At 35.6% G+C, this 15,202-nt stretch overlaps 1 protein-coding gene across 1 annotated transcript in view; it reads left to right on the forward strand.

The window, feature by feature from the left end:
- Positions 1 to 15,202, forward strand: part of LOC126146300 (esterase FE4-like) — a 123,398-nt gene that overhangs the window by 70,815 nt on the left and 37,381 nt on the right. The window contains exon 6 of the mRNA XM_049915611.1: positions 13,260 to 13,459. Within this exon, the coding sequence (XP_049771568.1) occupies positions 13,260 to 13,459 (200 nt within the window). The remainder of the gene's footprint in view (positions 1 to 13,259; positions 13,460 to 15,202) is intronic.

Genomic DNA, 15,202 nt, shown 5'->3' on the forward strand with positions numbered 1-15,202 from the left:
TATTAAATGTGTATACCATGTTTAAGTGCACTGAAGCCATATTAAGGGATTAATCATATTCTGGGGATGTAATGGGGTGAATGGGGATGGGGGGAGGGGACATGTGAGATAGAAGTGTGAGGGAAGGTAGGTCACAGGATTGTGGTCATACATTTCCTTGTTTCACAGGTCGGCAAACTGAAGATTGAGCAGGTGATTCTTCATTCCTCATTCTATCTACCCCATTACATTGGTTCTATGTATGTCACAATGTGTACTGTATGAATTACTGGTGACACAGTGTGCAGTCATGCCCAGAGAATATTTATTTTCCACAAAATGCTTTAACACAACACATAATACAGGTATGAGTTACTAATAACACAATGATCATATATGGACAGAATCTGCTTAAATCCGTGCACACTGTTATATACTGCTGAAGGGGAAACTGATTGGGCAACTTGAGAGGTCTTCTTGATTTTTGTTTGACACACAGACTATATATTTCCTCAGTGAGTCCTGTCCTGTTATCTTATGTGAGTAGACAAAATAACTTCACTGATCTCATGTTTATATAGTGGAGTTATTTTCAGTTGATTAAGTAAGTACTTATTTTCAGTTGTTAAGTGAGCCATTATGCAAAAAAGCCCAACAGCTGGATCTGTCAACTGACTACCCCAACATGCTGTCCATCATGCTGTCAATATGTATCTGACAAAGTCAATGTCATTGCCTCCATGATCACTGTATGGAATACTTGTCACAGTGTGATGGTTATCAAATGCATCACCCCAACCTCAGCTCTCCCAATATCTGAAGAGACCCAGAGGCTTAAATAGCATCTGTCTACAACAGAAATAGGTCACCCAGGTGTTTCAACATAAGTCAAGCAATGAATTATACCAGAATACTGTTCTCGACTTCCAAATAATCAGTCCCAAACCATCAGTCATATTCACACTTATCTTGGAAGATTTACTTGCATGTGTGGTAAGTGGCTCCAATCAGTGCAGCCCACTCTAAATATGGCAGAAATTCCTGAATCAAAAAGATTTATGTAGCCTACCAGTAACACAGTTAATGATGAGAGAACTGCAGCAACCTTATGATCAATCATTAATTCACCACCAAGTGACTGCAACACAATTACATGGCTTTACAATATGCTGCAAAAAATAAAGAGCAGCAAGCTGTCACATTTACCAATCCCATCACTTAGCACCAATACTACATAGGTCACAGACAACATCACACTTACAAATTAAACACTTCTTAGCCACTGTCCGCAGAAACATATTTTAAATAAAAGGCCACTTAACACCTGCAAATAGTTCTTATATAATAAACAGAAATTAACCCCACTTCATAAATGTGAGATCACTACAATTATTTTCTCTATTCACATAAAAGAACTGGTCAGGACATGCTATCTGAAAATGGAAAAATCAAGCAGTGTTCATAGTTGGTGAAGTTGCATTTCCTGGAAGATGACAACAGCTGCCACGCAGGATGACTAACAATTAATTTCCCCTCTAACAGTGTAGAACAATGAGCAGAGATTTGCATAGATTCTGTTCATAAGCATTTTTAGTGTTATTAGAAACTCCTATATGGATTACATGGAGTGTTAATGAATGTTGTGGAAAATAAACATCTTCCAGGTGTGTCTGCACATTGCATCACCAGTTATTCATCAGGAGTGCTGTGGAGGGTTGTTATAACTTTATGAGACACTGAGTAGCTGCTTCTTTTAACATAGTGGGGTACATAGAATGAGGAATCACCTACTTGGTCTTCAATTTGCAGACCTATGAAGGAGGGAACTGGATGACTACAATCCAGCGACCTAACTTCCCTCGCATTTCTACCCCATGTATCACACCCTTCTCCCTGTTACACCCACAGAATGCAGGTTATCCAGTAATATGGCTCTACTGCACTTAGATGTGGTACACACACCGAATATTAATTTTAACCCAGTTTATTTAAAGTTAAATGTTAATTTTATACCATTAAAACAATACTTTTAATAATCTGTGTTTTTTTCATCCACTGCAATGCAGAGACTATTAGTCCTAGAGAAAAAATGGACAGGACCTTTTTGTAAGAAATTTAATGTGGCTTAATATCGTATTGGGAAACATTTTTGACAGAAGTTGCAATTTTCAAGTTAATTGAGAAAAACATAAAAAGTAATCTTTAATCACTTCCCCTTACTCCATTTCAATGCTCACACTCTGTAAGTCAGGATTTTTAGTATGTTGTTCAGGACACTCATTCATAGGCACTGTGCAAAAATTTATGACTACCCAAATTTTCTGCCCAATATGTTTTTGTTGACTGGACCATTTGTAAGTGGTACAGGGAAGGGGACATCAGTTAGTGGTACCAGAATTACCCTCCATCACACACCACCAGGTGGCTTGTGGAGTACTGATGTAAATGTAGTTAATCTACATTAGTTCTTGTACTAATATGTATCATAATTATTTGTGTAGAACACAAGTGGAAACTACTACCAAAATGCCAAAACTGAACAGCAATTGGTGCAATTTACCTTCAAATAAGAAAACTTTATACTCTTTGTATAATGGTACTCAGCGATCCTATTGTTAAATACAATAAACTACAGCATTCAGCTTCCTCAAAGTCTAATAACACACTTTTACACCCAAGGGTCTATTCTGTTCCATTTTTATGTCTGTATTTAATCTATGTGCAGCAACAATTAACCAAACATCTATTGCAAATTCTTAACAAGTAACAATGGATTACATAGACACTAAGTTTACATTCAGTTATGGTGTTAACGATCATCTTTTGCATTTTTTCTTTCACTGAAATTTGAATAGTCAGAGGTAAAGGTTAGGCTATACAGAAGAAAGGCCTGTAGTCCTTGAGTTAAACCTTTAATTATTTCCAGTTTATCCAAAAATACATTTTTATAACTTCCTAAAACATTTTCTAGTTAAATTTTCTGTTCTTTTGGTAACATATCTGATTGTTGTGATTTTGATCTGATGTTTTCAGATAACTCTTCTTTTGCTTTTTATGGTTTATCTACTGAAATAACATAACTAGAAGCTACTAAATGGAAACACATCATGAAATTTTGATCTTTTTAAAAGCTAGTAAACAATTTTCAAAAGATATACTAGATACCTTATTATCTCTTTCCCATACAACTCTTTCCAGTTGAAATTCAGCAATATTTTGTTTTCAGTTGGGCATTCTAAGCCCTGTCATATGCCAAGGTTTAAAATAGGCAACTAGCAATGTTTGGTAAAATGTGTTAATCATAATTGGATTTCTCCTATAATTTGTTTTTCTTTATTACTGGTAATCCCAACAACAACAAATAATCCAGTCAACAGTAGTATAGAACATACATACTTTTTCCTCATTACTAATAGCAATTTTTCTGATACTAATATTTCACTACCAGAATGTACATTTTTGCCCAAAAATATCATCCACTACCATTAGTTTTACTTCCTTCTGCATTGAATTTGTTCCCTCTTCTTCAAATAACGATTCATGATTTTCTTTTCTATATGAGGTTCTAGTGTTCCTCTGCTATGTCCTGAAGCTTGGGTCCTGCCCCAAAATGTAAATTGTTTCCCAATGTTTGGAGCAAAATGACCTACTAGGTGGCATTTTTGTACATCCATCACACATAATTTTAGAATTAAATTCTGAGTGTTGATAGGCCCATTAAAATATATTTTATAATTCTTTTTGTTTGCTTACAGTACAGTATTTCATTTCACTTTTTCATTGATACTATGCTAGACAAAAACTCCCATTATTATTATTATTATTATTATTATTATTATCTGGTTGAGAATTTTCTCTTAGGTGTAGTCCCCTCATTCATTAATGTTAAAGTCTCTCAATAAATGTTAATAGGTCATTTATCTTAGACCACTCCTGATGCCATATTTTGTTTCTTACTGCTAAGGAAATTTAGGAACTAAAATTTTAATACTACAATTTTTATTAAAAAACTTTCTTCAGTAGTACTATCTAAATATTTTGATCATATTATATGATATTCAATATATTTCTTATAACTACCCCAACTGCTATTATAAATATAGGATTCATTAGCTGAAGTGCTAACTCTCTCGACTACTTGATGTCCCATACTACTTTTTAAATTTTTTTCTTGGAAGTCATTCGAAGAAATGAATTGTCCAGAGTGTGCAGTTCCCCTTTCTGTGGAATCATCTTCTCAATAACTAAGGAAAAAATCAAACTTCTTAGGATCATTCCAATATCTGGGCAGTGATTTAAATAATACCCTTAAGAAATATGTGGGATGTACATCCCCTCTGCTTTGAACTTTGTAAGTTGTTGAAAAAATTAGGCCTATTTTCCAAACACAGTTTTCTAGTAATTCTATAGGGAACCCACAGTTTTCCTTATGATTCTTCCTATTAAACTCACCTTTCATTTTAGCTAATTCATCCCACAGCTTTTGGAATTCTGCACCTGTCTTGCCTGTATCAGCAGAGAAATGAGTTGTACTGACAGATAATTTGATATTCTCTTGAAATTTTTGTTCAGTTAATTCACTAACTGAAAAGCTCCTCCAATGTTATATGAGTACAGTCTGGGATTTCAGTTTCATTGGGGTTTTTATTTTGGTCTAAAACATTTATTGGATGATATTATCAAATTTGTTTATGTACTTCAGTAAATTCTCCTTTAAATCTATATTAATGTCTCTAAGCTATTCGTTAATGTCATTCCTCAGTAAGTTTCATCACTAATTACTTTCAGAATGTAACTCCCACGCCAAAGTTAAAATGGCTGATTGTAATTTAGGTATTTTATTATTTGTTTCTAATTTTTCTTACTGAGAATCTGTAATATGTTCTTCAAGCCTCTGGAACTGCTCATCTGTTTTATCTTTTAAACTGCTGCCCATGATTTCTAGCCTGTTCTTAAGCCTGAAGATTGTCTGTTCCTTTGTCTCTGTAAGAGAGCCTTTTCAAACCTAACAGACTGAGTGTCCATTAAAGAAATCTTTTAAGTCCCTCTCATGCCTCTCATCACTACAGGCATGCAATGGAAACAATAATAAGCTTGCAACTAATTTCCTCTCCCCCCCCCCCCAAAAAAAAAATCATTACAAGAAAGGAGTTTATTTGGTTTCAGTGCATCTCACTGAACTCAGCTGAGCAGCTTGACCTGTTGTGACATTAACTGGGACCATGTCATTGCAACTTGATGAGGTCAGGTGGTCACAGGCTGTTCACTATCAAGCAGCTGCTTAGTCACTGAGGACTCAATGAATACAGTCATCAACATCTTCCAACTTATATTGCTGATTAATTTAAAGTATTTATTGATATACTCTTTATTCTTAAATTTCGTTTCTGTAGTGTTTGTAAGTGCTTGTACACTTACTATTATTATTTTTGTTCCCCAAGTCACTTCCAGCAGCATTTTTTGTTCTGGCTCCTTTTACTAGTACACCAGAGTGTAATAATTTCACCCACTGTAGATAACTAATTTTCTTGACATCTATAATTATGGGATATTGCTTAGATAACCTTTCTATTTCTTCATGACCATTAATAATAAAAAGCTCAGACTCCTTCTCCACATTCTGCAACAGTTGCTAAAAGTATGGAGTTCAGCATACTATCCAATTTCATAAATGATCAGAACATTTCTCCAATTAATGTGAAATATATCCTTGCTCTCAAATACAATAACTCTTCTTATTAATAATTACCCCAGAAGAACATTGCAAGTTGTAAGCTGACAGCTCACGATACAGTTACAGAATAAACAGTTTTTGGCAGACCTGTTTAGATGTCTTTTGTCCACTGTGACATCATCAGCAGTGTCATGGTGCACCTTTACTTAGTGGCACACTCTGCTTCTCCTAACTAAGAGGTCAAAGCAAGGAACAAATGCCTTGCCCAGCAAGTATTGTAGTTCATGGTAAACTGTAATTGCACAGTTGCATCTTGAAGATGCACAATGGCCATCTGTATCCATTGTTCACATGCACAAAGAATCACTAAAACCTATGAACAGTTTGTGCTTCTAATCTATTAACAAATAAAAATGCTTTCAGCTGTCCTAATGATCATTTGTTGGCTAAGTAGATGTTTGATCATTTGTTGGCTAAGTAGATGTTTAGCAATGTATCACTTTAACAAAGTGATATATCTACCACACAAGTCATGCAAATATCTGGGTATATATATATATATATATATATATATATATATATATATATATATATATATATATATATATATATATATATATATGAAATGTTCTCCTCAAATAAGCTCCTAGAGTTGCTTATGTCCAGCTCTAGTTTGACCTCCACACTAACATTTCCAACAAGAATAACAGGACATGATATTTTACGTGTAAATCCAACTATCTTTAATGAAATAGGTGTGAGCCCCATAATATATAATTTATGTGACCATGGTGATCAAATTAAAGCATTTCCATGAATTGTGTTTAACTGAGACAGGAAAATTAAATTTTGCACAGACTAGCAAATGCTGACTTAGTTATGCTACTCAAAGAGAATTTACAGGTTGAAAAATGTGAAGAAGTTTACCAAGGACTCAAAGTGGATTGGAAATTTAATTATTTCCTAAAATATTCTTTCAACATTACTAATTCTTTTCAACAGTCAGGGAGTTTTTTTTTTTTTTCAAAATATATTGTATTGGAAAGAGAGGGCATTATTTAATACAAAGGATGAGCTCTAATCAAGACTTAGACATGCACTACAAACAGTCTCGCAAAATTCTTGAGCTTGTCATGAAGAAGGTGATAACTATGTATCAAAAAAATTAATAAATAAATTTCCAAAATAAATCAAATTCCTAGAATAAGGCAAAGTCAATTTGGAGAAGTATTAGGCAAAAAATGAAGAAACTCAGCAAAGCAAATTATACTGAACTCTGAGACGACAGCTTTAGGGAGACAGAGGATATCAAACTTAATCATTGGCTAGTAAATTCAATGAATTCCTTCTAACAGTAATGGAAAAAATGAGGAAAAAATGGTCCAGACTTACTTAGGCTGGCAATGCATTCACCACCAGCAGACATCAGTTTTTCCAATTCATCTGTTAGAGAGATGACAATAATCATTAGGTCATTAAAAAGTAGTAACTGCTCTGGCTATTATGGTATCTCAGCCAAAGTAAAATATTTTGTGCTGACTCTGTAGCACCATACACCTGGAGAGAGAAGGTTTAATTCCTGAAAGAATGAAGTATGCAATAGTAACAATGATATACAAAAGTGGAGATAAGCAACGAGCCTATAATTATAGACCAATTGTCCCTCATTACTATGTTCTCAAAAGTTTTTGGGCAAATAGCTTATGACAGAATACTGAACTGTCTTTCTGAGAATAAGCTCTTAACAATACCTCAGTTTGGCTTTTGTAAAGGATCTGTATTTAGAAGACAATATATGATCTCACAAAATCAATTCTGCTTGAACTAAATGATAAAATTACTCGGTCAGTATTTTCTGGGTCTTTGTCAAGACCATTTGTTCTCTAGATAACAAAATTCTGTTAGGGAAACTAAAATGATACAGCATTAAGTGTCTTCCCATTCTGTGGATGGAATTATATCCCAACAATAGAAAACAGAAGGTCCCATTAACAAATGATACACAGGAATTTAATTGTCATGGGTGACTGGAACTCTATAGTAGTAAAAGGAAGAGAAGGAAACATAGTAGGTGAATATGGAATGGGATTAAGGAATGAAAGAGGAAGCCACCTGGTAGAATTTTGCACAGAGCATAACTTAATCATAGCTAACACTTGGTTCAAGAATCATAAAAGAAGGTTGTATACATGGAAGAAGCCTGGAGATACTGGAAGGCCTCAGATAGATTATGTAATGGTAAGACAGAGATTCAGGAACCTGGTTTTAAATTGTAAGACATTTCCAGGGGCAGATGTGGACTCTGACCACAATCTATTGGTTATGAACTATAGATTAAAACTGAAGAAACTGCAAAAAGATGGGAATTTAAGGAGATGGGACCTGGATAAACTGAAAGAACCAGACGTTGTACAGAGTTTCAGGGAGAGCATAAGGGAACAATTGACAGGAATGGGGGAAAGAAGTACAGTAGAAGAAGAATGGGTAGCTCTGAGGGATGAAGTAGTGAAGGCAGCAGAGGATCAAGTAGGTAAAAAGACAAGGGCTAGAAGAACTCCTTGGGTAACAGAAGAAATATTGAATTTAATTGATGAAAGGAGAAAATATAAAAATGCAGTAAATGAAGCAGGCAAAAAGGAATACAGACGTCTCAAAAACAAGATCGACAGGAAGTGCAAAATGGCTAAGCAGGGATGGCTAGAGGACAAATGTAAGGATGTAGAGGGTTATCTCACTAGGGGTAAGATAGATACTGCCTACAGCAAAATTAAAGAGACCTTTGGAGAACAGAGAACCACTTGTATGAATATCAAGAGCTCAGATGGAAACCCAGTTCTAAGCAAAGAAGGGTAAGTAGAAAGATGGAGGGAGTATGTAGAGGGCCTATACAAGGGCAATGTACTTGAGGTCAATATTATGGAAATGGAAGAGGATATAGATGAAGGTGAAATGGGAGATACGATACTGTGTGAAGAGTTTGACAGAGCACTGGAAGACCTGAGTCGAAACAAGGCCCTGGGAATAGACAACATTCCATTAGAACTACTGACGGCCTTGGGAGAGCCAGTCCTGACAAAAACTCTACCATCTGGTGAGCAAGATGTATGAGACAGGTGAAATACCCTCAGACTTCAAGAAGAATATAATAATTCAATTCCCAAAGAAAGCAGGTGTTGACAGATGTGAAAATTACTGAACTATCAGTTTAATAAGCCACGGCTGCAAAATACTAACACAAATTCTTTACAGACGAATGGAAAAACTGCTAGAAGCCAACCTCAGGGAAGATCAGTTTGGATTCCTTAGAAATGTTGGAACACGTGAGGTAATACCGACCCTATGACTTATCTTAGAAAATAGATTAAGGAAAGGCAAACCTACGATTCTAGCATTAGTAGACTTAGAGAAAGCTTTTGACAATGTTGACTGGAATACTCTTTCAAATTCGGAAGGTGGAAGGGGTAAAATATGGGAGCAAAAAGCTATTTACAATTTGTATAGAAATCAGACAGCTATTATAAGAGTCAAGGGGCATGAAAGGGAAGCAGTGGTTGGGAAGGGAATGAGACAGGGTTGTAGCCTATCCCCAATGTTATTCAATGTGTATATTGAGCAAGCAGTAAAGGAAACAAAAGAAAAATTCAGAGTAGGAATTAAAATCCATGGAGAAGAAATAAAAACTTTGAGGTTCACCAATGACATTGTAATTCTGTCAGAGACAGCAAAGGACCTGGTAGAGCAGCTGAATGGAATGGACAGTGTCTTGAAAGGAGGATATAAGATGAACATCAACAAAAGCAAAATGAGAATAATGGAATGTAGGGGAATTAGATTAGGAAATGAGACGCTTAATGTAGTAAATGAGTGTTTCTATTTGAGGAGCAAAACAACTGATGATGGTTGAAGTAGAGAGGATATAAAATGTAGACTGGCAATGGCAAGGAAAGCATTTCTGAAGAAGAGAAATTTGTTAACACCGAGTATAGATTTAAGTGTCAGGAAGTCGTTTCTGAAAGTATTTGTATGGAGTGTAGCCTTGTATGGAAGTGAAACGTGGATAATAAATAGTTTAGACAAGAAGAGAATAGAAGCTTTCAAAATGTGGTGCTACAGAAGAATGCTGAATATTAGATGGGTAGATCACATAACTAATTGAGGACGTATTGATGTTGGCAGCTGATGGTTGGAGTGCTGACACATTATCTGCATATCCAGTAATTCTGGCAACTGATGTGATATATACAGGGATCATAGCAACCCATACTGCATCAACAACAGCCTGAAGATGATGCATTGAAGCATTGAAACTGGTTGCAACAAAATAAAATAAAATCATAAGGACAGCTGTAGGTGTTTTACTTTGTCACAATCTTCCATCTTCATTCTGAAAATAGTTAAGTTGAATAGGCCTTGCATTACTACCCATTAGTCCTGGAATGATGGCCTCATGTGCTTTTCTTAAACAAAAAGTATGTCTTGCTATCCTGTCAATATACAGAAGCCCAACCACCTCTCTTATTTCAAAGTACTGTATTTCTTTGAAGCTGTTGAGAGTAAAGAATATTTTTTAATCACATTGTTCTCTCATGTTTCACATGAAACAGCACTTTTTCTAGAATATTATTATTAATTAATTATTATTATTATTCTAGTATTATTGATTGTACTGTCACATTTGTTTTACTGGTTACTATTAGTTTCATGTTTTCATGCAGTTTTAAATGCAATCATGAGTTTTTTTAATTATTATTTTCCTCTTATACTGTCTGAAGCCATGATCACAAGGAAGGAATGAGTGGGCACTCTCTGGAAATTTGTGTATCGAGCATTCCTTCTTGAATCATCCCCATTCACATGCATATAAATCTCTGATTTTTGTTCTCACTGACACCGACATTGTAGAACTAAAGGATTACAATCACACTCCTACTGAAATCATTTTTTTGTGCAATCAGAAATGAGAGATGTTAGTTCATTAGCACCTTTATTTTGTAGATCCTCTTGATCCTAGTATATGGTGGAGTACTCAGCTTTCAAATTGTGTGCTGAAATGGTACACCCACAGTTGGTACAACTAGAATATAGAATGTGGAAGCAGAAAGTTTTGCATAAAATAAAATAAAATATGAAACATTGGCACTTATAAACAGTTTGAGTTCAGGCTCTTCACATTTTCAACAGACATCTACTTGGGGTCTGCCAGAGCAATAATTAAAATTATTTTGATAATAATTGTAATAAACATCACACTTTGCTTTACAATCTGCATATTTCTCATTGATTGTACTGTGAGTAAATTACATATACAGAACATACATAAATTTGTCTCTAGGTGTACATCTAGGAACACCTTCTTGCAAACCAGTTTCCTTTCACTTTCATGCATTACATGGTAAAGAAACATTACATCTCTACCATTTTCGCCACATTTTGAATAAAATATCAGAGGATGCCTCTGTTTTGCTTTAGTAAGTCACATCGCTGTAAGTCCTGGGTGTCTTTGACAACAAGATCAATAAATTCTGCCAAAATATCATTACATCAAATTATGTCAATAGAATCACAACATTCCAGTTTGCACTTGAAAGGAAATTAATAGGCAAAAGGTAGTGTTGCATATAAAGATCAATATTTCCCCTATTTATATCTCTTGCATTTCATACTATTGTTCTAAGTAGGATTAATATGTACCTACATAATTCTCTAACTGCTTTCCCTGGTACATAATCTCCTTTGTGATTTTGAAAAGGCAATCCTTTTGTAGTAGCTGCTGTTACCTTTTTTTATCTTAGTATTCGTTGTTATTCCTCCTTTTTGGAGCCATAGTAACATTTAAACTGCTGCTCAAATGGAAGAGAATGAGTGCTAATAGTGACTACTGATGCAACAAGAAAGGAGGAGGAAAAGTTTATCAACAATTGTAGATTACAATCAACAGTTTCTGCACAGATATAAGCAATGCATGTTGAAATGAAATAAATCAGTGTCACATTTGCTTTCAGCAATGAACAGTGTAATGTGCACCTCCAGTTCTATCATTTCTAGCACCATGACATGTTTCATTTCAGCACCAGATGATTGGCTGTAGACTTAAATGTAATATTCAGTGAAAAAGTGAAAATTGAAAATTTTGATTTATTTGGTTTCAGCAGTTGATGATTCAACTGTCTTCCAAACATAATGAAATAAACATATCTTACAAAATGTTTTCATAATTCTATTGTTGGACATTCTTCATTGGCAAACCTGAACATTGCTTATTCTGAGGGGCACCTTATGCAGTTCATTTGGAGTTGGAAGCTAAGTGCCATACTTGTTGTGACATAAAGGCATCTAGTGGCAAACTCTAACCACTGCATGCCACCCAAGGGGGACTTCAAACAAATAATAATACAACACAAATATGTGTTAACATATAATATCATATCAATAACAGTACATGATGCAAGGATATATTGTTTAATGTGCATAAACTTTAACATAATGTTAGAAAACAACATGTTTACTCATTTATAGATGATGAGGGTACCATACAGAAAACTTTGCACTTCCAACTCTTATTGGAAAAATCTCAAACTTACCTATGGAAAGTTCTGTTGCCTCGTATGACAGAGAATTGACCTATTTTTAAGTAATGTGAGAAGCTGAATTCCTAATGAGTAGTTTTTTAATTTATTCTGAAGTAATAAAACTTACACAGTTGGTTGAGCTGTCCTCCATAGATGCAATTCAGCTCTCACCCCTGTAATAATTCATCATTCATGACAATGACACTACTGAGAAATGTACTTCCTGAAATAGATGAGAGAGAGGAGGTGGGGGTTGTGAAATTAGTTTTTTGTGGAAAAAAGTGCTTGTATCTTTCAGGACACAAAACTAATGGAGTTGCATCCTAAGATTTGAATAACTTTGATCATGTTGTAAATATAAATAAGATTTAGTGTTACTGTGGAAGAAAAAACGTTATAGTAGTTTATATAACATGTAAGTTGCTAAATCAAGATATACTCATAAGTAATGATTGGTTTTTTTGTGTGAACATTTATTGACACTCAATTTATGTTGAAAAGGATTTTGTATGAGATCAGTCAGAGTAATTGAGTAAATATATATCACAGTGATGGAGAAGAAGTAGCAAAAATTCAGAATTCTGATTGTTTTCTACTGTCAGCATCTCTGGGAGACTAAGTTTGAGGAGTTGCATAACACTGAGAAGCTGCCAAAAACACTGGCACTTGAAATGATAGTAAAGCAGTGTTACAAGGAATTCAGGAGAGGTTGTGTACATTAATAATTAATTACTGTATACTGTAAATATCTCAGATGGGCTGCATAAAAATGTGAAAATAGTATCCAGAGAAAATGAGCCAAATGTGTCTATCAGAATTTTATCAAAAAGAGCAAAGGTAAATAATGATAATATTGTTGGTGGAGTGAGTACTAAAGCAAGAACATATTCTGGGGCAAAAACGTAACTCATACAAATATAAATGTAAAGGTACATAACATTATAGTAAAGTTCACAAATACTAACAACTGCAGTTTCAGTATTTCTTCAAAAGTAGTCTATAGTTTGTTCTTCATAGAAAGTGTTGTTTGTTCACAGGCCTCTTCAAACAAGCTATATCACAAAGTGGATGTGCAATCAATCCTTGGGCATTTAAAAAAAATATTACAGATCGAACATTCCGTTATGTTTCATATTTGGGATATGAAGCAAATAACACTTCAGATCTAATGAATTTTCTGATGAATGTTGAAGCAGAAGAACTGGTAAAATACAAGTCTGTGGGTGTCTCTGAAGAGGTAAAGACACCAGATCTCTTTTTTTCTATACTTAAAATCTACTCCACTCTAAATCCATAGAGAGGAGTTTGCTTTTAATCTGTATTTATTTTCAAAGTATAGAACATATGTCAGTTATAACGATAATGAGCTGGAGTAATTTCCACTGCAGTTCCTCAGCTTTATTTCCCTGAACATCATGGGCACTCTACCTTATAAATCAATTGATTTCATTTGTTTTTAGTCAGCTGGTTTATTCAGATTGTTATGGTGGTTCAGGCATCCCAAGCCTGAGTATAAACTTAACTTAAACTTGTACATGTTAACAGCAGTATTTGTTATAACATAATGGTGTAGTAATACACACATGAGCAATTAAACTAGTGACATGAAACTTCCTGGCAAATTAAAACTGTGTGCCGGACTGAGGCTCGAACTCGGGACCTTTGCCTTTCGTGGGAAGTACTCTACCAACTGAGTTACCCAAGAATGACTCAGACTCATCCTCACACCTTTACTTCTGCCAGTACCTCATCTCCTACCTTCCGAACTTTACAGAAGCTCTCCTGCAAACCTTGCAGAACTAGAACTCCTTAAAGAAAGGACACTGTGGAGACATGGCTTAGCCACAGCCTAGGGGATGTTTCCAGAATGAGATTTTCACTCTGCAACAGAGTGTGCACTGATATGAAACTTCCTGGCAGATTAAAACTGTGTGCTGGACTGAGACTCAAACTCGGGACCTTTGCCTTTCGCAGGCAAGTGCTCTACCAACTGAGCTACCCAAGCACGACTCACGTCCCATCCTCACAGCTTTACTTCTGCCGGTACCTCGTATCCTACCTCCAAATTTTACAGAAGCACTCCTGTGAACCTTGCAGAACTAGCTCTCCTTAAAGAAAGGATATTGTGGAGACGTGGCTTAGCCACAGCCTGGGGGATGTTTCCAGAATGAAATTTTCAATACTGGACAACTAAGTTCAAGTCTCGGTCTGGCACACAGTTTTAATCTGCCAGGAAGTTTCATATCAGCGCACGCTCCACTGCAGAGTGAAAATCTTATTCTGGAAACTAGTGACAATTGGAATGTTTGAACGGGAACACTGCTGTCACTTCCTCATATGGAAAAGACTGGCTTGTTACATGAGTGTGTTGTCAGGTGCTGGTGTGAAAGTCAAGTACAGAATGGGCAACATACACAGTTTTCATGCATCTCATTTTGGCCTGATCGCAAGTGCCCAATTCATAGGGATGCTCTGCCATCAAGGTAATGCTCCCTAGCTTCCCAGTTGCTCCTGTGTAAATAATGTACTGTGAGAACCTTGATTTGGGAAAGCAGATGCTTCATGATTCATCTCCAGTGGACAGCAATGTGTTGTCACTTTTGATTGTTGTAGATTGTAACAATAGATGGGTCAAGTGGAACAAATTCAATACTGGATAACAACTAATGGTGAGCAACCAAACCATTCACATTACCTTGAGGGATATAGAAGGAGGCAGAGGAGGAGGAGGAGTGACAGGGAAAATAAATTCTCTTTTGTACTGTGCCAACTTCCTTCACTGATGTCTACTAAGTGCACACTTTCAGTTGGTCATTATGCAGAGGATGATGGAGCAAAAGCTTGTAATTATTTCCAGCACGTTGGCTGCTGTGACAACCCCCCTATATCACATGGCTGCTTTCAGAGGTGCCCCTGCCTTCAATGGAGTAGGAAATGCCTGTTAAAGGACTGGAGTAGGTGCTAGTGAGAAGATGTATGG

The sequence above is a fragment of the Schistocerca cancellata genome, chromosome 2 (genome assembly GCF_023864275.1).
Source record: "Schistocerca cancellata isolate TAMUIC-IGC-003103 chromosome 2, iqSchCanc2.1, whole genome shotgun sequence".
NCBI classification, from domain to species: Eukaryota; Metazoa; Arthropoda; class Insecta; order Orthoptera; family Acrididae; genus Schistocerca; species Schistocerca cancellata.